The 26,368-nt window shown below is 41.4% G+C and overlaps 1 protein-coding gene across 3 annotated transcripts in view; it reads left to right on the top strand.

Annotated features, from left to right (window-relative positions):
* Positions 1 to 26,368, top strand: part of PRKCA (protein kinase C alpha) — a 145,680-nt gene that overhangs the window by 109,080 nt on the left and 10,232 nt on the right. The window contains exons 9-15 of one of the 3 annotated variants that reach the window (XM_038156964.1): positions 4,516 to 4,545; positions 14,667 to 14,810; positions 16,184 to 16,357; positions 17,411 to 17,502; positions 19,067 to 19,129; positions 19,756 to 19,894; positions 25,850 to 25,930. In XM_038156964.1, coding sequence (XP_038012892.1) covers positions 4,516 to 4,545; positions 14,667 to 14,810; positions 16,184 to 16,357; positions 17,411 to 17,502; positions 19,067 to 19,129; positions 19,756 to 19,894; positions 25,850 to 25,930 — 723 coding nt within the window. Of the gene's footprint in view, positions 1 to 4,515; positions 4,546 to 11,361; positions 11,386 to 14,666; positions 14,811 to 16,183; positions 16,358 to 17,410; positions 17,503 to 19,066; positions 19,130 to 19,755; positions 19,895 to 25,849; positions 25,931 to 26,368 lie in introns of all 3 variants that reach the window. The other 2 variants (XM_038156965.1, XM_038156966.1) reach the window with 2 other exon arrangements.

Here is a 26,368-nt window from a genome sequence, read left to right as displayed (position 1 = left end):
AGTTCTTCCCAATCCAGTCTGCACTTGGAGTGCTTGGTCTGTTTTTTAATATGTGACCATGTGATTGGTAGCCAAGGTACATTGATTTAACTTTGAGTACAAAATGACAACAATTTCCACAAAAATATTGCATTACTTATATCTAATACTTAAAATCAATAATGGTGGCCTTCAGAGTAAAGGGCTGTATACCAACCTAAGCTACACAAGAGCAGAGAAACTTTAGGATTAGGATTTCATTGTTTCATATGAAGGAAGAATAAGATTATTTTCAGCTTACAAAAGGCCAGAGAGACAATAAATTTAGAATTTCTGAAACCACTTTCTGATCTTGAAAATTGTAAGATGTTCTGAAAATTGACTTAGCCCTTTTAACTAAAGTTTAGAAATGTGGGTAGGAGGACGTCCAAGACCACTTAGGAGCTACCTCCCATTTAAATCAGAATTTTAAGAATATCTGCCTGCATCTATCTTTCAACAGCCATCTTTAAGATTTGGCCTCAAGCTCATTGATCTCAAACCATTTACAGTGTACCATCACATCCTTCTTAGCACATCACCTTCACGGCCCAGATTTCTTCTGGAAATGTGGCTCTTAGCCACACAGATCTCATGGAAATGCTGCTTTGCTCACTGGACCTCCTGGCACTTCTTCCTAAGTCATTTATTCAATGTAAATCTACAATAAAATATTATAAAATATAGTAACAGTATAATATAATATTAATAAATATTATAATCATTATAAAACATTATAAATATTATAAATAAGTAAATAGTAATAGATTCAAACCTTCTCTTGCTTATATTTGTAACTGAATGCTAAAAAGTATTTGTCATGAGAAGTTTCCTCATGGCCCATTCTGCCACATCTGAAACAGCTGAAAAATTAACACCCAGCCTTTGCCCAGAATGAATCCTCTCCACAAATGAGACCAAATTTGGAAAAGAAAGAATTGAGGGTTGTGCTTTTTTTACCTTTTATATTTTATTGCAAGGAGTTTTCTTATTATATTCTATGTGTGATCTACATGAGCCCATGCAGTGGATAGAAATTGAGGGATATTATGCAGAGGTGCAATGCAGTATTTTCTACACAACACATTGTGTTCAGTCTATGTATATTCTGGACCTCACCTCTCACTAAAACTCACAAATCTTTTATCTGCTCATTTAGCAGTGTGATCAAATCTGTCCTCAGTGATTTATACATGATACATCATTATTAATATTTAGAGATAAAAATATACTCCTGTAGGAAGTGGAGGCAGGATGAAATCTGTCACTATTTTTCTGTTGCTTTTAACCTTTAGTTGTGAATTTTCTCTATGGAATGGCATTATTTGTGACCATCTCAAAATGAAAACTCCCTTCTCACCAGGCATATTCAGAATAATTGTGGCTGCTCCATAATTGTGCTGAAGTTGCCATGGGAACTCCCAACAGTCCCAGGTGCCTCCATGGACCCAAACTAGGAAATCTTCTAACTGCAGCATCTACTCTTGGTTATGTACTTATTTCCTTCTTCCAGTACTTTTCTAGTCAAAGAAAAAAGCAGAATATTGAAATAATGCAACCTTCTGGTATTTTTTTCTACCTGGTGATTTTTCTACCTGTGATTTGAGCTGTAAGATGTCTTTGCCACTTAGGGCATCATTCCTCGTTTCCTGAATTTAGGGGGAAAAATGTGCACATTCTGAAACTTCTATTGTGGGAAATTATTTGAGTTTGGTCAAGCCCTTTTTACTTTTCCTGCTTAGTAAAGCACTTCTTGATACTTAAATATCACCTTAGAGTAATAATAGAATAATACTGATTTAAAAGTAGGCTGGTGAATTGTTTTATGATCTCTCCCTTTCTTTCCCATCACCAGCACTGGGAAATGTTATTAAAAATAAAGCAGCTGTTATGGTCCATATAAAGGGTTTTTAAATTAAACAAAGAACAGAGCAGCTATAATCCTTACCCATGGACACATTTACTGAGCACGAGGTGTGTTGGTGATGGGAGCAGGCTCAGTCACTACACCCAGCTCTGGCAATTGCAGTGATCCCAGCACATTGCTGTGAGGGAATGGGATTCTGCTCGTAAAATCCTCATTTTAGAGCATCTCTGGGCAGACACACAATGCTCCTTCTGGTGCACACTCTTCTCATGTCAGATATGTTCTTTTGTTCTAATTATTTCCCTCAGTGTAGCTCTCTGCGTTGCTTTGACAGAAACAAAATCCTTCCCTTAATTTCTGAGAGCTCTGACTGCTGTCCCACCACAGGGACTGTCCCTGGACCTTGGGAGGAGACAAACATCCACACCTACATCAACTCGGCTTTGAGTTCTGTTTGTATGAGAGATTCCAGCTGCTTTGGCCATGGAATTGCTGGTGGAGTTCCCTTTTGCAGCCCAGAACAGGAGGAGAGGGAGCAGAGCTGAGAGCAGGGTGGATGTCGTGTCTGAGCGCTGCAAGTGGTCAGTCAGTGGTGACATTTTGGTGACCTCTCAGTGCTTCCAAACAGAACTATCATTATGATCCAAAAGAAAAGGTCTTCTAAAATGCCTTATCATTATTGTGATCCTAAAGAAAATGTCTTCTGAAATACCTCCTGATTTGAAAGATAACAAGACGAATGAGGAGCTTGGCCATCAGGCTCAGTGATAAATACCTGGAACCTCTCCAGTGACACAGGATCTGAGAGATATTTCTGCTCCTGAGCTCCTCCAGGGTGCAGGCAGCCCTTTGTTAGACCAAACTTGTGTGTTAATCCCTGTGCAGGCCCGAATTTCCAGCCCAGAAGCCTCGGGCTGTGTATGTGTGCACACAGCTCATGTGGATTTACACCACCAGGCCTCTCCTTGTGGCAGCACAGCTGGTGTTAAACAGGGCAGAAACTGTCCCCAGAGATCAAGGCACAACTAAAACTCTCTGATGAGTTTTGTTGCTGTTACAGTCTAATGCTGAAAAACCTTTCTTTTATTTATAATTTCTTCTCTGAACATCAGTACATCAGATCGTTTCAATGCAGGCCCTGCATTTCTTAGATCTTTACCACTCCTCTTAATTTTTTAAATCCGTTTCTGTCTGCTTCATTAGAAAGGAGAAGTCCAGAAATTTCTTAATCTGGCATTTTTCTGATATTCACAAAAACTTGAGGTTAAAAGGACAGTGTATTTCTTTCCTTTAATAATGGCCAGGACGTCCTGGAGCTGTCTTTATTCTGAGCTGGAGGCTGGGGAGAAGTGTTGCAGTTGCATAGCCAGGGCCGTAGCAGATACTCCAGGGACTTCAGTGGCTTCTTAAGAGCCCAGTGAGTTTTCTAGTTAAATCTGTTTTCATGCACATTTTCATTCAAAAAACCCACCCCAAACAAACACACAACCACAAAACCCCTACGATGAACTGTAGAGGAGCTTGTGATTTTGTTAATTTGTGAGTTAAGTTCTCCAGGTCTCTGTGAAGTGTTATAAGGGCTGGGAAGGAAACATTACTTTTACATCTTTGCCCCAGAGCTGTTACACTGCAGTTACTTTACTCTTTTTTTTTTTTTTAATAAATAAAAGATACAGTCTCTTCCATATCTGTCTCTAACCAATATTCATTCCCACTTTGAAGCTTCAGGCAGGTCAGCAAAGGGGACATGGAAAGAGAAATAACATTGCTGACACTTCAAATTGCAAATGACAAGATGAAATTTACTTTTCAGGAAACAGAAACTGAGCCACACTGAAATCATGACCAGCCAAAATATCACTGGCACATCAATCCACACTCATTATGCATAAAGAGATATAAAAAGAAGAGCTGCTTTTTTTGGCCATGGCACTCATTCCTATTTTTAAATTGTGCATATTTAATCATTAGAGAATAGTTTGCAGCATTATAGAGATGCTGTTAGATGACTCCATCTGTTCTGTACTATAGTTTGGCAGGGGGAATTCCCATATGCAGTTGTCTGGAGGTTTCCCATCCACTCACCACAGCTCAAACTGGAGAACTTGAAATTTCTTAGCTAGATGGCACAAATCTCTGCTTTCAGTTTGCTGATTTCCGTAAGGCTTTTTTCACTGGGGTGTGATTGGAGGTGAAGAATATAAAAACTCACGTTGATGGCAGGGATTTCCTCATCCCTTATACAAAGGTGAAACGTGTGTTGCAAAACAAGGCAAGGACAAAAATCCTAAATCCCTGTGTGCTGTCACCCCTGTGGAGCTGGTTTAGGGCTGAGAGCCCCAGTGCCCCTGGCCAGCTGTGCACAGCTGGAGCCTCTGCCAGAGGCTGTTCCATGCCTGGGCTGTGTGTTTGTGAGCTGAGCTCCCAGCAAGGAGCAGCACAGCCCCTGCCTGTGATTAACACCCTTTTATTTGTCCTGGGTTTTTTCCGTGCTTAACAGACGTGTCCATTTCTGTATTCCCGCTGCTGCTGTGTCTGTATTTGTTTATTTCTGCTACTAATTGTGGTTGCTGTGCTGTGCCAGCCCGTTACTAACCACGCAGTGTTTCTCCCTCTCCTGTTTCTTCCAGGACTGTCATGTAAATATCCACTTCTTCAAGGTAGTTTTCTCCTTGGTGTTCTCCTACACACAACCCCCCTTACCAACATCTGAAATTTATTCAGTTTAATTTCATTCTCACCAGCTTTTAAGGATGCACTTGGTTTTTTTTTTTCCACTTGAAGTTTTTCTAATTGGTATTAAAAAAATTAAAAATAAAAGTATTATTTTAATTATCAATAAATAGTTGAAGTATTATACTTCATAATATTTCATAGCAATGAAATATTTTGTGTATATAATACTTCATAATAATGATATTTCATAATAATGAAATATTGTAAAGAATTTTTTTTTAAAAATTATTTTAAAAAATTCAGTATGAAGTATTTGCATTTTATTCCATAATTTGTCATAAAGTGATCCCCAGATTAGAATTTTACTCCAAAAGAAAAAAAGAGTGATCACACCTGAGCAGGTGCGTTGTGCCTTTCTTTTTGGAAGAGTTTGTTAAACGAGTGCCACCTTCTCATGGAAAATGGAAAAAGGTGCATCTTTAATTTGAAAGACATTCATGGAACTTTAAGTAACTTTCACAGATAAAATAATGCTCATGGTCACTATATATTTGAATAGATGAATTTAGAGCATGCATGTTTTATGATTTAACATAGTACATCTATTGCTGGATGTTATTTGTTACATTGTAGGAGATATTTCCCATGTGCACAGATGCTCTGATACCTGAAATACCAATTCACCTGTTTATTTCTCATTTTGCTCCTTTCACTACTCCCCACATCACTGAGTTACTGCCATGAAAGTTACCTCTCAGCATTGAGAACTTACATTTGGTTTGTTTATATTTGCATGTATCTCTAACAAATTATCTTGCTTTATTAGGGCAAAGGCCACTGGCACAAACCACTTTCAGTTTCATACATTGGTCAAGTTACAATTTTTATTAAAATTTGAAGCTCCTGTGTTGTAAACTGTGTTCTAAGAATCTGAGATTATTGAAGCCATAATCATCTTCAAATAGTACTTTTACAACTGAAGCTGACCTGGAGCACTTTGCATTGTCACTCAAGGCTTAAAATACTTAATTTAAAAACCAAACATTACTTTTTAAGAGTTGTTTATATTATTAATGCATGATTTTAACAAATGTTGTAACACTGAACCAGAAAAATTAAATCAATCACTTTCCTTAACCTTGATTTTTTTATCTCAGAAAAGCCTGAACAGAAGAGAACTGCCCTTCCTCAATCCTTTACACCTCTTCATTTCGAAAATAAAATCACGTGGTGGTTTCATTGGTGGTTTCATTGGAACCTGTTTGATCCTGGGAAGTTGGAAGTTTCTCTACTTAAATGCATTTTTAAACCAGAGCAAAAGTCACCCTGATAAAATGCATCTGGCAGAAATAGGAAGTTTTCTCACCTCACTGTAAAATCCAGCCCTTGAAGAGCACTGATAGAAGCTGACAAAAGTCCTTGGTTAATTCATGTTTCCACCATAGGAATGCACCAAAAAAAAGGATTGAAGTGTTTCCCACAGCTGCTGCTTCACGGGCAAAATTCATGTTTAGTCCTGGCGGATTATAAACATGAATTCCTTCAGAGAATTCTCTGGAATTCAGGGGTTTTCATGGAAAAATGCTTCCTTGTTTGCTGTCTGTCTTTTCTCAGTAAATCAGCACAAATCCCTTCCCCTGCTGCTGGCAGTGAGGCTGAGCCCTGAGCTCAGCCCAGGAGCATCCCTGGGGGATCATGGTCCAGGAGATCCCTGTGCCAGGAGCATCTTTGGGAGGGACCTGGGGGAGTCACTCGGTGTGGGGCTGCTGGGGAGGTTCCTGTAGTGTTTTGCCCGGGGGTTTTGAGCCGATCTGATAAACTCTCAACACCACGACACTACACCCCAGAACAGCTCAGCTTTCATTAGGAGGCATAAAAGGAGCAGGAGGCTGATGTGACAGCCTCAGGAACAAAAAAGGTTTAATAAAGGCAAAATAACAAACTCAAACCGATCCCGGTGCCACAAGCTTGTGCTCCTGGTAAAGACACCTCACAAAAGCGATTTGGTTTCTTTGTTCTGTGCTTTTCTACTAAATGGCCCAGGCGGGACCTTTTGGCTCATGGCCAATGAGCTGTCCCCAAACTTGAGGTGAAGTCCCCAAGGTCCTATCAGTGATTTTCTACCTGATCACTGGGAGAAAGTTCTGGGCTCTTTCCTTTTTGGGGGACAGAGGAAGGTTCTGGCGCTCTGTCCATAGGGGGCACATTCCTACAGGTTCCATCCCCAAGTTTGCAAGGCTGGAACTGAAAGGAAGCAGCAGGAGCAAGTGAAGGAGGAAGGGCAGCATTCCTGAGGATAACACAACAATTCTGAGCTAGGAACCAGGAAATGTACAGAAATCAATTTATAATATCACACATTATCACATAATATCACAGCAAATGGGAGACATTGTGAATACTTGTGTATGGAATAATCAGACACTGGGAAGGGCCACACACCTGGCCTGCTTTTGTCTCACTGCAAAGTGTGTATTTAAACAGATTATTTCTCAACATCATGCAGAAAACACCTTCATCTGTGTGTGAGAGAGAGATAAATCATTTCAGAGCACATTAAGATTTGGATACAGAATCCCAAGGTTTTAAAATCAGTCCTGCTCTGCAGCTTTGAATGGCTGGTGGGATTTGATTGCAGGGATTTACTCTAAGATCAGGGGGAACTGAAGTCCTTAAAAATTCTTTTGGAACAGAATTTTAATTTTCTTCTTCCCTTATTGAAATGAGGTTTATGCTTAAAAGCAAATTCCACACTCTAGGTTTTTTTATTATTGAATACTAGCAGTAATTTGCATAATTAAAGAATGGAGGAGCATATAGAAAAGCAATTCTTCTTTTGACACTTAGGGGTTTGGTGTTGTAGCATCCTTTTTGCTTTTGGGGATTTTTATTACCACCACCACAGGACACTTCTGCAAGAATTCTTGAATATTATTCCTAGGCAGCCTCTTTAATTACATTTCATCTCATTAGGCACTGCTCTGTTGCAGGGGAGAGAGTGTTTGGCAATAAAGGCAGGAAGCAAAGTGGACTCAGGTGGCTGCAGGATTATTAAACAGATTAAACATGTTGACAGTGCCAAATGGGGAACTGGAAACTCTTCCCTCTCTGGATTTCACAGCTCACACAGACATTGTTGTCCAGGGCAATATCCCCTGAAATTCCTGTCTGGGGATAGATCCACCCCTTTCCCAGTGCCTTTCATAGTCCTTTGACTTCACTGTCTCCATTTTCTAGGGAATATGGTTACTTTCACCTTGTGCCTGGCACATTTGGGAATATTTTAGAAATGGTGTGTTCAGGTACTTCACACAGTTCTAACTTCTATCCAGCAGGGGAAAATAAAAAAAAAAAAGTTTAAGGGAAATAACTGAATAGGGAATGTTGCTATAAACCCCACAAAAAAGGTCTGTTGAGGAGCTCCATGGTATATTAAACTGTTGTCTTGTGCTTTCAGATTCCCTTTTTTCCTTTATCCTAAGTAAAGTGGAGTTTGAGAAAATAATTTCTCCTCAGTGAGAAACCACAAGAGGTCAGCAAAGAACAGGGAAAAGCTCCCAGAGCTGAGCTGGCTCCTGCAAAAGGCCTAAAAAGAAGGAAGTCATCCACATTATTTGTGTATAAATATCCTTAGAAAATACAATCCCGTTAATTTAATCCCTAGTTTCAGTAAAATTCAGTATAACATTTTTCACCCAGCCCTTTATTCAAGTTTGATAACTAGCACTGACGAGGATTTTCCCTCTAATCAGAATATTTTATAATTGCAGGTGTAAAAGCAGGTACTGCTCTGCTCACCTGAGGATTGCTCAGCCCACATCTTTGGTGGCTTCAGGAGTGGGGTTCCCCTGTCCTTGGACATGCTTCCTGCAAAAGGGGTTTTTAATCCTGTTCATATACAGCACAAATAGTTGTTGCAGGCAAATCCTTTAAATAAACATACTGTTAGTAATTAACAGGGTAAATATGAAACAATTTTAAGAGGATGAGGAGAGGAAATGAGGGGAAAAGTAAACTAAAGACATGAAATAGTTGGAATTTAAGTCCCAGGTAGAGTTTTATCACGCACCTCATTTATATCTTTATGGAACCATAAGATATATATATTTATTTATATAAAACCCATTTATATCTTTATGGAACATCCCATTTAGCCCATGCCTTTTTTGCCAGCAATGGGAATGCTATGATTTTTTTTCCCAGTTCTTTTTTCAATAAGTATTTTAGCCATTGAAAGAAAAATGAAATTTCATTTTGGTATATTGTGGTTTTTACTAATTACATCCTAGCTCGCCATAGTGACACTGCCATCATGAAAATGAATCTCAGAGTGCTGATAAACAGCTTTTTGGTTATTTATATCTCTTCAGTGTTCCCCTTGCTGCAGAGAAGTGTTGCTGCAGTGTAAATTCACCAAGGAATGGCTGAAATCCATGTGTGAACCTCTTGAATCCTTGATGGTGTCCCTGTCCCGGGCACCTCCCTGGCTTCCAACAAAACTGTGCTGATGAGTTACAAACTGGCCTTAGGTTATGGCATGAAGATTCAATTCAGCCTGGTGAAGCATTAGGTCTTGCTGGGGCTTAGAAACGGACTCTGCTCATTTCAAATTCTCAGCATCCTGGTAATTAAGTTGTGGAAAGTAGGAAATTGATAGTCTATCATAGCATCTATAATTACGTGGAATTGGAAATGCAATAATGTAAGAAACAAGCTGCCACAATGACAGAGAACATTTCACTGAATGGGAGGGCTTTTCTTCCAGATTTTGACTTGAAATTTATTGGATTTATTTGCTTTATTAAAGGCTTGCTAATGGCTCAACACATTGATCAAAGTTCCCACTTCGTGTGTACATGACTGGAAACCTGAATGGGTCCATCCTTGAGACTTGGATAAATTGTTATTATTTCCGTTTTCTCATCCTTAGTCTGAGCTTTGCTGGTTCTGTCAGTGACATCTTCTGAGGTTTGTCTGAGATCTGAGCTGCTCTGGTGCTCCTTGTGCAGGGTCCAGGTAGCGACAGGCAGAGCTGAGCATTCAATTCACACCCGCCGCCCCCTGGGCTGGAGTAGTGAAGCTGGAATTTTACTATTCAGGCTGTTCCATCCCTGCTTCTCACCAGCCATTTTGCCATTTTTCTAAGTGATATGGACAGTGTTACCTGCAATGGCTTTGGGTTGATTCAAGAATTAGGAGGAGAAACCCTGGTCCGGGTGTGGCAGTGGGAGGTGGCTGATTCCTTCATGCAGGGACATCTGAGGAGCATGTGGGGCTCTGGCAAAGAGCTGCTGAGAACTTCTTGCCACGTGAGAAGCAGGGATTTTGACTTTAGAATTTTTAGAGGGATTAAGTTGTAGCAAGGAGACATTCCTGCTCCACAAATCTCAGTTCTTGGGCTGTCCAGAGCAGGTGTGGCTGCCCCTGGATCCCTGGAAGTGTCCAAGGCCAGGCTGGACATTGGGGCTTGGAGCAGCCTGCTCTGGTGGAAGGTGTCCCTGCCAGGGCAGGGGGTGGGATGAGATGATCTTTTAGGTCCATTGCAGCCCAGACTGTTCAGTGATTGTGACTCTGAGACAAGCCCTGTGCAGTCACTCCTTGGCCTGCTGAGCCTCGTGCAGCTGGAGCTGAGGGGTTTGGGCAGACTCTTGTTCCATCATGCACTCACTGTTCTCTGCACAGGCAGAGCAGGGGTGGTGGGTGGAACCTGGAAAGATGAGGAGGGAATGCTGGCATCCATGTGGAGCAGAGCTGGGAGAATCCAGAGCCCTCAGCTGCTGGGAGCAGAGCTCTGGATTTACCTCCCAGGTAAATCAGGTGTCGGTGGGGCCAATAAATAAAGGATGGACTGTGGCTCTCCACACAGCACTCTGCTCATGTGGTGGGAATTCAGCACTGTTGTTAAATATTTTTTCATTTATCACTTTTTGCTCTTGAAAATGTGGTGCCAGGGATGATCCTGCTGGCATCTGGGAACTCGCAGGGAGTGAGTTTCCCTGACAACCAAGGATCACCTCCTCTAGTGAGCTGCACACGGAGCTTTGTGTTTGCTTGGATGTCTGACCATGGCAGAGGGGGTGGGTTTCTCCCTCCTGAAGCTGTGCTTGGGGGGTGGTGGGGATGGCTGTGAGTTTGGATCCTGGTGTTTGTTTCCCCTGTGGGAGCAAAGCCAATCTCACCCAGCAGCAGAGAAGCAGTGGAGGGGAGCAGTGCAAGGTGTTAAAGCACTGACATCTTGGAAGGAGACTCGTTACCCTGAGGAGATTGGGAGTAAGAAAGGGAATTTTGTATTTTTTATTTTTAATCACAACTTTTATTTATTATTGGCTAATATGGAAAATTACCAATTCAGTCTTTTAGCTCTGTAATTCCTAAGATTCTCTACTACAGATGTACACAGAGGGCAGAAGAACCAACATTCAGATTTATTGCTTTGTCCTATTCAATTTTCTTCACAGGGGAAAATCAGAAAATTTTGAAAATAATTATCAAGAATTACTGCAATTGCCATAAAAAATGAAGAATTACTATTCCCTAAATCACTTCTGTTTCTTCTTTGCATCACAGTTCTCATTAGATTTTGGATAACTTTTTTCCTATTTAATTAAAAGTACAATTGTTACTCTTAGATTAAAAAGAAAGCCAAAGCATTTTTACTGCAAAACCTGAGATATCTTTTCCAAAGAGCTCCTACCAAATTCCCAGAGTCTCTCCAGTGTAGCACACTGTAATTTCTTAGCACTCAATGGAGAAGTGAGTTTGGGCTGAATATATAAGATATGTCTCACCTGTGGTTTCAGGGTAAAAGAACTGGCCGAGATAAGGTGCGTCCAAAGCAGAGGAAGTAAGATGATGTGCATGTCTTGTTTTCTTTCTAGATTAACTTTCCTGCTCCCAGTGCAGACTAATTTATCTTTAACATTCTGTTTTCCTGGCTGGTTTGCTGCAAGCTGGCTTTGTTGTAACAATACTATGTTTTTATCCAAGATAATAAGCCAAGGAGTTGGAATGAGGATTGAAAATTAATCCAGGGCCTGGAATACTGTCTTCAACTTCAGCAAGTTTTAATATCCATGAAAAATAAAGGAGGGTTCAAATAGGATTCTGCAATTTTCAATTTTAGTCATGGTAGGAAAGGAAAGGAAAAAAATATCAGTCTTTTCCAATAAGCTTTTAGGAATAATTTGAGTTTATGTCCCCTCTGTAGCTGCAAAATTGGTTTTCCTCTGGCAGTCAGGAAGAGAATATTGGCTGCATGGCATTTTCTGTCTGCTACAGCCAAGGTGTTTCAGATATAAAACTCATGATAGAGCTCAGTGAAATATCTTGAAATTCTCACTCTATTTCCACCAGGACCTTAAGCCACAAAGCAGTAACAGGAATTCACATGCCAAATGTGAAAAAGGGTTTTTTGCACGCTTCTGAGAGGATGGTGGCTGGCCAAGGTGATGGGAAATAAGCACCTTGCATCAGGTTATGGTAATTTCATGAGTTCCTGCCACTTTGGGGCTACGTGCTTCCTTCGAGTCAGTCTGGTTGTTCCCCAGCATTCCCTGGCTGCCCTGTCCCTGGTTTTTCCAGCTGGTTTGCAGCAGGGTTCTCTCTTCACCCCTCCCACGGCAGCTCAGCCAGGGGATGCCCAGGATTGTCACCATCCCAGGTCACTCACAGCTCAGCACATCCATAAACTCCTGCCCTGTTCACCTCTGCCTGGGTCAGACAGCTCAGAGCCCACCTGAGCACACAGGAGGAACCCCTGAGGAGCACAGGAGGAATTTTTGTTCTCCTCAAAAATCTGCCATCTGCAAAAAGAGATTCTCAAACTCAGAGTGATGTTTAACTTAGAAAAAGTTGAAAAATGGGACTGAGAGGAGCATGTCTGTAGCTCATTGAATCTAAGTGCTCAGAGGATGCAGGGAGGCCTTTGCTGGGTTCTCAAATATTATTTTAAGATCCTGCCTTCAGATCCTGACAATTCCAGCCCATGTTGACTCCGAGTGAGTGCAGTGCCTCAGCTCTGGAGCCAGCAGCAGGCACAGGAGCCTGCTGGTGAACCTGACATGCTTTTTTATGGGAAAAGTGCTGGAAACCCCAGAGCCTGGGATTGAAGTGCTGCAGAGAGCACTCCCTGCCTTGGAACAAAATTTGATTTTTGTTTCGAGTTAAGCATTTTTCAAACAAACTGCCAACGCCCTGCCCAGTGGGTTTAAAGGTGTAAGAAATAAAGCTGGTGCTGCCCATTCAGGGCCTGATTAGGATCTCCATTTCTCAGTGAAAAGGAGGATATTGAAATTGCTTTGTGCATGAGAAAAGCAAGATCTGTATCTGAGATCCCATCACAAAGGAACGTCGCAAAGGCGTGGCCAGCCAAGCTGCTCCCTTGAGCCACGTCTTTATCTTGTACAAATAACGGATATTGGGATTTTGGGATCTTTTTTCCCTTGTTTTGCTCATGGCTCAATCTTGTGTGGCCTCAAAAGGAGCTTTGTGCTGCCAAAGAGCTCCAGCACAGATTTGTCCCAGCAGCCAGCCCTGCCCTGGGAACATCCCTTGCAGACCCAGGGATTTAAGCTGACATCCAGGACTGGCTCTCCCTAAATATTTGCACAGCACCTGATCAGCATCCCCAAGTGCTGCTTTCATGCAAACAAGTAATAACATTGCTGTGGAGGAAATTCCCCATTCTAAGCTGTATTGCAAGTTTTTTAATAAAGAGATCTACATTTGCAAAATTCATATCCCTGTGGCAGGGCATAAGATTTTTCTGCACTTAAAAAGTTGCAGGAAGAGTCATCCAAGCTGGATATGGTTTTCAAGTGACAGGAGGTTATTTTGTCAGATGATTATCTGACATTACTGCAGGAGTAGATGGAGTCTGTGAGTCAAGTGTCTCTTTAATTTTGTGGTTTTACACCCCTCTGGGGCAGAGAAAAATTGTAACTCCCAGTTTCCAGTGCCAAAGGTGAAAGCCAGGCATGGCTTTCAAAGGCAGGCATTGTGTGACTTTGAATAAACCTCCATTTCTGTAATTTTCTTTATCTGTGAAAGAGGGATAATATACAAATATTGTCCTTCTGTGAAGCAGAGAGAAGAGTAGTTATTCTGAATTGTCAAACATACATCACTGGCAAAAAGTAAATTAACCATATTAGAGGTTATTAACCAGACCAACACACCAGACAGATGGGGAAAGCACTTATATCCCAAAGAATTACTAAACCTTATTGGCTTTGCTTCTGCTGGTATATGGGATTATTTTGAGGGGGAAAAAAAGGATACTGTCTTGTAGCCTGCATTATCTTTTGGTGAGTCTTACTTTTTTTCTCTATTATTAACTCTGAGATTTGAAATGCAGCTTACTTGAGCCATGCCATGGTGTCTCATGTGAAACACTGACACTTGCAGCCCCCTGTAAACCAGAGTGTCTGGTACAGCCCTTGTCTGTAATATTCCCCTTCCTCCCTTTTCCAGATCAACCCTTGATTGAAAATCAAAGTTGATTGTACTGCTGGTTTGAAAGTGGCCATGTTCATCTGCATTAATTCTCATGTGTTGTGGGATTTTTAATGCAGGTTCTTAGTGCATGTCAAAATTCTCTTAACTCTTGCTATGCAGTGACTTGAAGAACTCCATTTGAGAAGAGAATGTTTTGAGGAGGTTGTTTATATCCTAAAATACCCCATGTACATGACAGCATGGTATTTTTGGATAGCCTCCTTTTTTTTTTTTTTTTTTTGTCTTTCAGAACAAAAGCACCATTTAAGCTGCTTTTGGCCTGAAAGTAAATGATGATTTTTTAAATTTTGTTTCTGGGCTTTGCTGTGGTTTTGCTCTTTTAACCAGATAAGTTATCTGCTTTATCTGGTTATACATGAACACAGTTTTCCACTTTAATTCCTTCAATAATGTCAAAAGTATTGCTGGAATGAGTCCTTGAAGGTGTGTCTGTGCATATTTTGTTATGCAGCCTTTCACCTGGGAATGCCACCTCAGACCTGGCCATTTCCAGCTCTAACTTCCACCCAGAGATCCCTGCTGCCAGGACAATGGGCAGTTCTTCTCACTTTGCTGTTTTTGTGTGTGTATGTGTGTGTGTGTTCTTCAGAAAGCCAAACTTGGGCCAGCTGGTAACAAAGTCATTACTTCAACAGAAGACAAGAACTCAAGTGTGCCATCCAACAATCTGGACAGGGTGAAGCTGACAGATTTCAACTTCCTCATGGTTCTTGGAAAGGGGAGCTTTGGGAAGGTAGGAATTCTTCAGAATTAATCCACTCACATTCTTTTTCTTTTTCTTCTTCTTCTTTTTCTTTTTCTTTTTCTTTTTTTTTTTTTTCTTATTTTTTTCTTTTCCTTGAGGAAGAATGTATAAACAGCTCTACAAGAAGCAAAATCCAGAGCCAAAAGGATGTGCATTTTGAGGAAGGAATTTTTGATTTCTTATCAGGAGTAGGGTCGTTCCCCCTAAGGCTTAGCCGACTTTAGTCCTGATTGGCATATTGAAAGATAAAAATAAATTTAAAAACTCAGAGTGTTGGGCAAGATGGAAACTCGTTGCTGACTTTCAGATCCCTACTTCTTGGTAGTTTCAAGCAAATTAGGTCTGCTTTTCTGCCCTTAATACCTAGGTCACTCGGCCAGTCCTCCTGGAAATCACCAACATTGGTAAGGGTGAATGTTGGAAAAAAAACCAGGGATAGTGTGTATATGTATTAGAAATCCAACAGTTGAGAGAACAGACTGCTATTTTCCTGCCTGTTTGAGTTCAAACTCAGGTGATAAAGTGCCCTTTACTGAAGAAGTCTCCTGGGACTTAACATTTTATCAGCCCTTCAGCAGCGAGCCCACAGTCAGGCAGCGGGTTTGGGCACAGGCTGGCTGGACTGTACAAGGATCATGACTTTGGAGTTTTGATCACATTTGTCTATACAAATTAAAGGAAAAGCTAGCTTGCCATCTCTCTTAATCTTCAGTCATCTGAGTGACCTTCCCTCCCTAACCTGGGGTATTGGTTTCTCTGGGTTGGGATTGAAGGCACTTGAGATGGTAGTTCACGTTGGGACTCAGGTGTTTATTATTATTTTTTATTAATCAGTAAAACAGTCTCACAACCATGAGTTTGGCAGCTTTTCATTAGCAAGGCTCAAAATGGCTAACTATCTCTTGTTACAAGGCCTTCTAAAATTAAACCATGCAGTTAAGAAAGGACAGCTAGATTATTTTCCCTTTTAACCCAATAACTGATCCCAAAGAGCCCACAATGTGGACTTTTCTGTCCAATTATGAAACATCACCCAAACCCATGAAGAAAAAGGAAGAAGAAGGTAAAGAAGAACAGCCTGCCTCCTCCCTAAAACCTCCATCTTGCTTCATATTTATCTCTATATTTTAAAACCCCAAACTCTTTAAGTTTTCCACCCTGTGATATTACACATTTCTAACCAACTCCACACCCACAATCCCAGTTCTGTCGTTCCATTTTGGAAGCCTTCTCCACAGCCTCAGGTCAAATGCAGTGTTCTCTTGTGGGTCTGTTCCTTTAGGCACAGAAAGTTGAAAATTCTCAGCATCCAGGATTCCAGCACTGGGGGATTTTCACTCTGCTGTTTCTCTGTCCTGCAGGTGATGCTGGCAGACAGGAAGGGCACAGAGGAGCTCTATGCAATCAAAATCCTGAAAAAAGACGTGGTGATCCAGGATGATGATGTGGAGTGCACCATGGTGGAGAAACGAGTCCTGGCACTGCAAGATAAGCCCCCGTTCCTGACACAGCTCCACTCTTGTTTCCAGACAGTTGTACGTGAGCTCTGTCTTTCTTGCCACCCTGATGTTTCCCAGGCTGCCTGGCCATGGATTTTATCATTCCAGTAACATTTATTCTCATCCAACCCATGTATGGTAGCCTCTGCACATAGAAAATGGTGAAGAAATCCCACATGTAATTACTCCTTGCATCTTAAATATAAAAAAATAGTTTTAAAGATTTTCCTTCATGCAGCTATTGGAGCAGGCCAGCATGACAATTCTTAAATGTGTCTGCTTTGCTAAGTCAGAGCCTCAAGCCCAGATTCCCAAAGGTTCCCAAATACCTTTAAAGCTCTGAGGATAGTACTTGAAAAGTCTTAATGGCTGTAATTATATTGTGGGGTTATTAGTCATGGATCAGTGTTGGTGGATTTCATTTTCTTTTCTGTCACTTCTTGGTGACACTGAGGGGCTTTTTTTTCTTCTTTCCTTATAAATATATGAAGTGGATATTTGTCCATCACATTGCAAAACATCTCCCAGTGACACATTTGAGGTTGGATCTGATGGCCCAGTGTCACTGTGCCAGTCTCTTGGATGACATGGAATTATGGAATTACTGAGGCTGGAAAAGTCCTCTAAGATCACCACATCCAACCATCAGCCCACATTCCCCATGAAACCTTGTCCTCAAGGGCCTCATCCACACCATCTTCCAAAGGAAAACTTCCTAGCAGCAATTAGAAATGGCCTCAAAGCAATTGGGAATCTTTTACCATCTTTGATTTTTTTTTTTCATTTATTTTTAGGGACAGATTTTTCAGACTGAGCTATCTTTGTATAATTCTTGAAACCATTGGAGACAAATAATCTGTAAAAGCATGGCACTAAAACTGGCAAAACTAGACAGATCTCATCAATCATTTACTCTTGAAGGTTGTACAAAACATTCCACTTCCATTTCCTGATCTATAATTTTTTCCCTAATAATCCTAAAAGCTTTTTAATAACATGCTAGTGATTTTTTTCTTCTTCTGGGCTGATCAATGAATATCTAATACTGTCTCTAATGTATTCATGTGCCTCTTTCATACTTTGTCCTAGGACCGGCTGTATTTTGTGATGGAGTATGTCAATGGTGGGGATCTCATGTATCACATCCAGCAAGTAGGAAAATTTAAGGAGCCACAAGCAGTGTGAGTGTTCATGTATTTAAATCATACCATCATCTTGATGTTACACTCTAGGAGGATTTGCTTTCTTCTTCTTCCCAGGCTCAGGATGAAGACTGGGCTGGCCTTTGTTTGTTTTCAAGGCCCAAAATCTGAACTTTGTTTTGAAAATGTTGTTTGAACACATAGACCAAAGGTAGCTGTGCCTTTATTCAAAAGTACAGCACCAACAAAGCCAGGAGAGGCCTATTGAAAAGTGACAAGAATTTAAGCAGGGCAGCAGGAAATTAAAGATGTTACGTCATATTCTGATGTTGTTTTCAAAAGCAAATATTAAAAGCAAACCCCAGCGAGTACAACACTTCAGTCTGAATTAGTGCTGTAGAGAAAGGCAGTAGAAATAGACTCAGTTCTGTAATATAAATTACAGTTTCTACAAGATAAATTCAATGTATAGCTTGTAAGAATTTGTGTGATGTGTTCATAAGGAATTAATAAGGAATTAGGAGTTTTTTATCTATATGATTCTTTTCAGGTAATTGGACATCTGGCACATCAGTGAGCAACTGAAACTGATCTGTAGCATATTTAAGAGTGAACAGATCCATCAGTACCATTTTAGCCATCCTTATAATACCTCATCACCACTTGTTAGTGTTTCATAAATCATTTACTAATGAAACTTCAAAATGAAGGGTGACCAACTGCTTTAAGCCTTCAGTTAAAATAATTTCTCATTTTGATTTAAGCAATCAGGGCTTGTTTAAACAAGGGGCCTTCTAAATGGAAGTGTTTCAGATGCAAACAAACATTTTAACAACTCACAGAATCAAACCAAGATAGTGTCAGATCATCCTTGACTCCAGCTAATGCAACTTGCCAACACTTGGCAAAATCTGTGGTGCTTCATGACAGCTTTTGCCTGTGCTGCATCTTCACACGTGTTCACAAACACCTCGGATGGAGTGTTGCAGAGCTCAGTTGCTTCCTCTCCCTTGTGCTGAGCCTAAAAATTAATCTCATCTTTAAATAATCCTCTCGCTCGTAATTTGCACAGTTCCAAGGCAACCAGCTTCAAACAGCCACCAGTATTCCATACCTCTTAACTGCATTCAGCAATTATATTTTATATGGTAATCATTTTAATTAGCTTCGTGTAATTAATCCATTAACAGGCTGTATAAAGGAACTCTATTTCTGCAAATTGTTTCATGCCGTGTGAATTGCAATGTACATTGAGCTGCATCCTGAATTCATCAGTCTGTGATTAGAGATAAGGATCTTTGCAGCAGAGTTAGTGCAAAAAAAGCTGTGCTCCAGCTGCACCATTTTTGGGGGTCCAGGGAGCCATTTCCCAATTTTTTTTTGGATTCTACATTATTTTATCATCAAATACTCGAAATGTATCTGTTATGGTCCAGCTGAAGTGATATGTTTTTTAAGTCACCTGTATATATACACTATAAATCACATAGCTCATATGCTACTATATTATCATCCTTTACCATGATTCATTTCCAATTTATTTTGCCAGAAGAAAATCATGAGGCAATAAGAAATCTGTTGATTTTTTTCTCCCCCCACACAGGTTCTATGCAGCTGAGATCTCAATTGGGTTGTTCTTTCTCCATAACAGAGGGATTATTTATAGGTGAGTGTGATCTGACATAAGTAATTTCTGAACTATTTTTAACATCCCCAAATGATCAGTTTCTTTAACGTTTCAGTGTATTTTTAAAACAGAAAGCCATCAGTGTAGAGCTCTTTTTGTTGTGTTGCTGCTGGTGAGGTGGAAACCCAAGCCCCGTTGAACCTGAGCTTTCTGACACCTGTGCTTTGCCCCCTCTTGCAAATGGAAAACTCTATTTTTTGTATTTCTGTGTGATGTTTAATAATATTACACATCCAGAACTCTCAGGTGAGGGGTCAGACACAGCCACCTCTTCATTCATTGTCCAGCCCAGAGCAGCTGTGGCTGCCCCTGGATCCCTGGCAGTGCCCAAGGCCAGGCTGGACAGGGCTTGGAGCAGCCTGGGACAGTGGAAGTGTCCCTGCCATGGCAGGGGTGGCACTGGATGGGCTTTAAGGTCACTTCCAACCCATTCCAGGATATTAAGGTTATTCTTAGATGTCTGTCTAGCTCCCTCCAGGCTGAGCCAGCTCCACGTGGGCACCCTGAACCTCCATCCCCAAAGAGTTGCAAATATTCCTTATTCAGAATAAGCTCACCCCAGCTGATCCCAAACATTAACCTTCAATTACTGTGATTCTTCTCAGAGATCTGAAATTAGATAATGTGATGTTGGATTCAGAAGGACACATTAAAATTGCTGATTTTGGAATGTGCAAGGAACACATGCTAGATGGAGTAACCACCAGGACCTTCTGTGGCACTCCAGACTACATTGCACCAGAGGTAAACAGTGACCCTTTCAAGAACCTTTTATTCCCTTAAAGGAAATTGTCTCTCCACATTTTATACCACTGGGTTTGGATGGCTCTAACTCCATGGATGGCACCCTTTAACTTCTGCAGGTATATTGGGTATATTTGTGGATTCATGCAATGTCATCAATAAGATTAGTCACTATTTTAAGAAATACCTAGTTAATTGAAAAACTAACTTCTTATGAGAGAAGATTTTGCTCATTCTAGCAAAAAACTTATAAAAAAACAGGCTCACCAACTTCTGATCTTAACTTTGTAGCCTGGAAATATTATTATACTAAACGTTGCAATTTGTGAAGTTATACAAATGCCATGGGTGTTGCTGAGATCAGCAAATATTTCACTGGGAGCAAACAATGCTGCTTTAATCCACTCCTCCACAAGTTCAGAGCACAGCTGCCAGCACACGTTTATTCAAAGGATTATTTGGCATTTTCAGGAAATCTCAAACCACTCACTGGTTTTTGGGAAGGGACTCACGAGGCCTTGAAGCTTTTTGCTGACCTCTCTGTAGAAGCACTGTGGTCTCCTCCAGGCCATGTCCTGCAAGTGCTGCACAGCTGCCACAAGTTGCTGCTCCTCACCTCAGGAAAGCTCCTGTCATTGAAGGCCTCTTCCAAAAGCTGAGAGATCCAGCCTTGAGTGGAGTTGTTGTAATAAATCCATAATTTGCCTTGAGTTTTCCGTGACTTGGCCATACCCGTGCAGCTTTCAAGCCACTGAAAATGACATTGAGGCCTGAAGCAACTGCAGCGGGTCTAAAATGAAAATATGATCATGAGGAGCCCAGTTGTGCTTTAAGGCACTGGGATAAATACAAGCTCAGAGTTAAGACTCTGAGTCTGGATATGATTTGTATTTCAGTAGTTGAGGTCTAAAGAATTGAAAACAAGCACATGTGGTGATTTGGATATAATTCAAATATATGAATATTAAAATCTGGTCTTTGTGCATACTGAGCTTTCAAGAGTCTTGATTTGTTTGGCAGCAGATTTGATGCAAGAGGCTGGATCCTGATCCAAGAGACTCAGTTGTTCACTGGGTACTGAGCAAGAGGCAGCTCTGGCTGGAGCATTTCTGGCTGTAATTGAATGTTTGTTGGAACAGGGGAGATTTATACACAGACAAGTAAATTAGTGTCTAAGGTGAATTTTGTCATCTCAGAAATTGGAATGAAAAATTGTTTTTTCCCGGTTGCTAATTCATGCTTTTCAGAGTGAAATATTATGTATTCTACACCCTTGTTTTTCTCCCATTTGCTGTTGCTTGCAGCAGGATATCAGAACAACCAGAGTAGTATTTCATTTTCTTCCGTCAAAACATAAATGAAGCCAATATTACAAATTAAAGTGTCCTTTCTGTGGCAATTGTGCCAGTTAATGCCAAAGAGCATTTTGTCAATACCAGAATGCTCAGTGTGGCTCAATGCTTGACAAACTTACTTCACTTTATTTGGAAATTTCATATATAGAAATAAACCTTTTTCTCAAAACATCCAGTAAGTGAGAGAAAAGTAGTCTGTTATCATACAAACAGATTTGCTTTTGTTTTGTTTAATTGGCTGATTTTTTTTGTCTCTGAAGACATTATTGTGACTGACAGTTTGCTAACTAGTTCTGTGGTGAACTTCAAAGGAAGGTTCCTGTTTCACTTGCAGGGGTGTTTCAGCCCGTGTTCCCATGGGCTAAAATTTAGCAATTTCTAATAGATTTTAATGAGAATTCATTTGCATGGTCACATTCCTGCTGGGTGGAGATAAAGGAGCTAAATCTAAATAAACTCTTGAAGGTATCAGGAGTAGAATCCTGTGAGTGGGCTGCACTCCAACCTGGAGAATGAGCTCTTTCAGCAGCATTTGGGGAAGAATGTGGTGACTCCCATGGGGCCTGAGGGAGCCCACGCTGCCTCTGCAGGACCTGCCCACAGACGGATCAGAGAACACACAGCTGCAAGGACCCTGCAGGGACAGCTCAGCTGGTGTCCCCTGTCGCAGCTCTGCATGGAAGAGCAGGGGAATGCAGTGCTGCCTTCAGCAAAGTGAACCCCCCAATTTGGTGTGCTGCAAAATAATGTTTTCCCTTTTTTCTGAGTGGGAAAGTTGCCATTTGCTATTACCTGGGTGTATAATGGGCTGGAATTATTGTTAATTTTCTTGTGCTGTGCAATTTGAGGAGTGTGCAGAGGTTAAACTGGTGGGATCCCAGGTCTGACAGCTTCTCTCAGGCAGAAAGTGGTTATCTTGTTCAGAGTATTTCCTGATGTGCTGAACTTTAATATTTATGGTCAGAGTGGTAAAATAGCTGTGAAATCAATTAGTACTTTGTGTTTCCTTGACCAGTCAAGAGAGACAGGAGGAGATGGATGTCAAGAGGATTAGGGGGAAGGGATTCTGCCAGCACAGAACCCCACCATCAGCATCCCTGCAGCAGCCACAGTGCTGATTCTGAATTTCAGAGGAATTCAAATTAGAAACTCCATTTCCCTTCTCTTCCATCTCACAGCCTCAAAACCTTCAGTTCTAACTTTGAATTTGCCAGGATTGTGGGAGGCAAATAGGTATTACAAAGGTTTGGAAAGTGCATTTGACTGTTTCTTGTGATAGTAATATTTATTTCTTTTAATAACTGAGTTTTAACTTTTCCAGCAGACATCATATATGCTTCCAAAAGATTTCCTCTTGCCTCTGGGATATAATCTTTTCATCCCAACTGGCTACTAGCTGCAATGATCTAAACATTCCTACAAATTGCTGATATTAATCTCTGTGTCCTGCTCTTAACTGTGCCTTCCTTGGAGGCAAAATAGAGAAAAAAAAGGAAAAAAAGCAACTCCTTCTGCCAATTTTGCTTGATGAGAGAAATTCCTGAGCTCTTTCTGAGTGCTCAAATGCACAGAACCTGGAAAGGCAGAAGCTCTTAATGCATGGCAATAGATGGGTATAATGGGACATTTGAAATGCAAAAGGACATGAAAAAGGCAATCATTTAAATTAATGATGGAGAAGGAGGGGAAGAGAATTGATCCCATCAACTTTCCACTGCTGCTTGGCCAGTGAAAATCAGAAATTGTAGGTGGAGAAGGGTGCAGTTCTTCATTTCTAGGGACAGGAACTCCCTCACTGCTCTGGGTCTGCTCTGCACCTTGTGGTGAGACAGGACAGGTTCACATACCCCAGGTGCTCTAAGAGATACCCAAATTTGTACATGCAGATAGCATGACTTTGGCAGCTGCTGCAAGGCAGGCAGGGGTGGCTCTGAGCGCAGCAGCTGGGAGGTGGCACTCGATGAATTCTGGGTGATAGGAGGGAGCTACTGAAAACACAACGTTTAGAACTTGCTGACTTCATACCAATGCATGTTTGACTGTGCATTGAAGGCTCATCTGCTTCCTCCCACATGAAATTCCTCCCTTGAAGTGAGCATTCTTCCCTCTGGTTTGCACTTCCCCGTTGGTGCAGGGAGCAGCTCCCAGTCCGAGGAGCTCATCCGTGGGTTCTGCGCGGGACGTGGCAAAGGGCTGGTCTGGCTTTCCCTGAGCCACAGCCTCCCCAGGACCCAGCTGGTCATTCCAACTGGGGGTGTTTAGATGGGGTTAAAGGAAGAAAACTCCCCATGTGCAGCAGCAGACAGTGACAGCAGCACCTATTCCTACATGGAGGTAATTCAATGGAAAAGGTATTGTCATTGCCTTTGCAGTAGGACTCTTGCAGCCTTGGTGGCTGTGTTTGTGTCCCAGTTCCCACTCTTCCATCCAGGTCAGAGAGGTGTGTGCCAGCTCAGAGGGGCACTGCTCTGCTCATCAGATGTGCCAGCAAACAGCAGAAAAACTTGAGTGATTCTGACCATCCATTGGAGTTTTTTCCATGTTAATTCTGCCTCTCCTGATTCTGTTTGATACTCTCTCCCAAAGGCAGATTTCATAGAGGAAGTTGCAGGTCCTGATGGGAATGCTGTTTAGAGAAGAACCCAGCCTTGACTCACCCCTTGCTGGATAAGAATCAGCATCACTGAGTCCGTGCTTTGGTACAGCTTTTGCTGTAGACATTGCATTGCAGCATTTAAGTGATTTCCTCCTCTCAGCAATCCCATCAAACTCCACACCAGGGACTGAAGTGAGCTGTGGGCTCCTGGACAGACCTGGCTGCCAGGTACAGAACCTTGGCAGTGTGGCAGCATTCTCTTTCTCACTGCTGTGGATCCATTTTTTCTCATTTGCTAATTGAAAGAAGCTGTTCCTCCCAAAACCACATACCTGGACTGCACTTGTTGTACAAAACGTTCTGCCCTTACAAAACAATGGCCTGAAAAATATCCCCTTTTTATATAAAATATTCTGTTCCGTAAGGCAGGAAGACATTGTCAGAGAAGGACTGAGGATGAAATATTTTGTCATTTTCTGTGTGTAAAGGCCAGTATTTTTCCTGGATGAAACTTTGAAAATGTTTGGTGTTTCAAAAGGCAATATTGATTTAATAAATCAAAAGGCAGGAACTTACTGGTGATGGAAATGAAGGGAGAGTAACCAAGTATGTCACTATAAGATGAAATGAATGTCCCAAACATATATTTTTAAGCCCACATTACTGCTAAGAGACAACTAATATGGACTGCCTTTATGTAGGGTCTTCCAGATGAGAAGCTTATTTTCTCTGCTTGTCTAATACATTCCAAAGCACAATTGATTTTGAAATCCTTTGGTTAGAAACATTGCAGTAATTTTTAAATTATGTGCTGCTGTATCTCAGGCAAGGACATATATCCACACTGAGACCATAATTTTATTTAGTAGCCAGGCAGTCCTGCTTTATTGCACTGGTGACTCACTATTTTCCTGAGCAACTACACAACTTGGCAGTTCAACTTCTCTTTCAGACTACTAAAAAATTTAGGATGTGTGATGTGTGCTTGACTGGGCAATTTATTTCACAAAGAATAAAAACATGAGCAAACAGGAAAATGAAATGCAAGCCCCTCTGGAGCTGTGACTGCCTCAGCTCCCTGCTCATTCCAGTGCAGTGGAGACGTTGGAGTCCAAGGCTCTGGTGCTGCCTTCAGTGGGGATGGGCAGGGACTGGGCTGTGCTGCATCCCTTCCCAGTACACAGTATCCCTTCACAGCTGTTTAGAAAGATCTGAGGAACACCTGCACCTCCAAACTCCTCCACACCATCACCAAATGCAGCTCTTGAATAAATGAACTCTGATCTCTGAGGAGGCCCTGATTAAAGAGGATGACGCAGGAGGCGACCTGGGTGCTGCTGGCACTTGCAGCCTTTCCCTGTGTCAGAACTCAATTTGTACTGCTCTGTGAGTCAGATGTGAACCCAGAGCATGGAAAATGTTTGACATTTCCATTAGTCTGAACAGCAGAACCCCCTTTCTTCTTGGTGTACCTGGTGTTTCATCCTGAGTATCACAATCATGCAGCTTGGGAAAACTTAACTGAGGTTTTTTGAGTTTTGCTCTTTTCCTAAGTTTTGATTCCTTTTACAGCAGAACAAAAATATAAATATTGAAAAGAAAGGTTTCATTATTGATAGTCCATAAGTTAAGTGAGCCTCATGATTTCAGACTTTGACACAAACAGTTGGGATAAGGGTTTTGCCTTGTCTCCTGCATTGTGCTGCCGTACTTCGTCCTTTGCCCTCAAATGCACATCCCAAGAAGTCTCTGAGCTGTATTTTCCAAGATATCAGGGTACCCAAGGGCGTGGGTGGGTTTAGCCTAACACTTGCAAAACAATCCAACTCCCACTGAAACCTGTGCTTAGCTGGAGTGAGGTTTACAGGACTGTCTTTCTGGCCTTTTTCAAGGAAATCTGTCCTTCTCTGCATGTCACACATGTGCCTAATGCTGGGGTTAGTTAACACAGGGGTTTTTCCTTTTGTTTTTTGTTTTGTTTTGTTTTGTTTTGTGATTATGCAGATTATCGCTTACCAGCCCTATGGGAAGTCTGTGGATTGGTGGGCATATGGTGTGCTGCTCTATGAGATGTTGGCTGGCCAGGTAAGATTCCCCCTCCCATGCTCTCTGTGACCTCCTCCTGCCCTCCAAGGCTGCTCTGTTTCAAGGCTCCCTAAAGGTTTAGACCATTACAGGATAGGATTGAAGCTTTTCATTCTGCTGTTATCTCCTTGTACTCTTGACTGACTCAACTGAGAATGTATTTAGGCTTTAAGCTCTTTATGTTGCACCCACATAATCAAGCTCTGCCTTTGAATACAGCTCCTTTGTACTGCAATAATGTTATAAATAGCCATCTTCAGAATTGAAAGGGAGACACTTGAGCAGGAAAATGCATGTCAAGTGGAAGAAATACCATTTAGGAGTTTGAAACCACAGGGAAGCATAATAAGAGTGTGTATAAGCTCTGCATTGCAGTTAAGTCCCAAGAATACAGTTTTTGTACTGTATGTCCTGGGGGTAAAATATGGGTCTCAGCAC

The sequence above is a fragment of the Motacilla alba genome, chromosome 18, assembly GCF_015832195.1.
Source record: "Motacilla alba alba isolate MOTALB_02 chromosome 18, Motacilla_alba_V1.0_pri, whole genome shotgun sequence".
Classification (NCBI taxonomy): domain Eukaryota; kingdom Metazoa; phylum Chordata; class Aves; order Passeriformes; family Motacillidae; genus Motacilla; species Motacilla alba.
The sequence above is the reverse complement of the archived record's forward strand: the minus strand, read 5'-3'. Positions and strand labels throughout refer to the sequence as shown.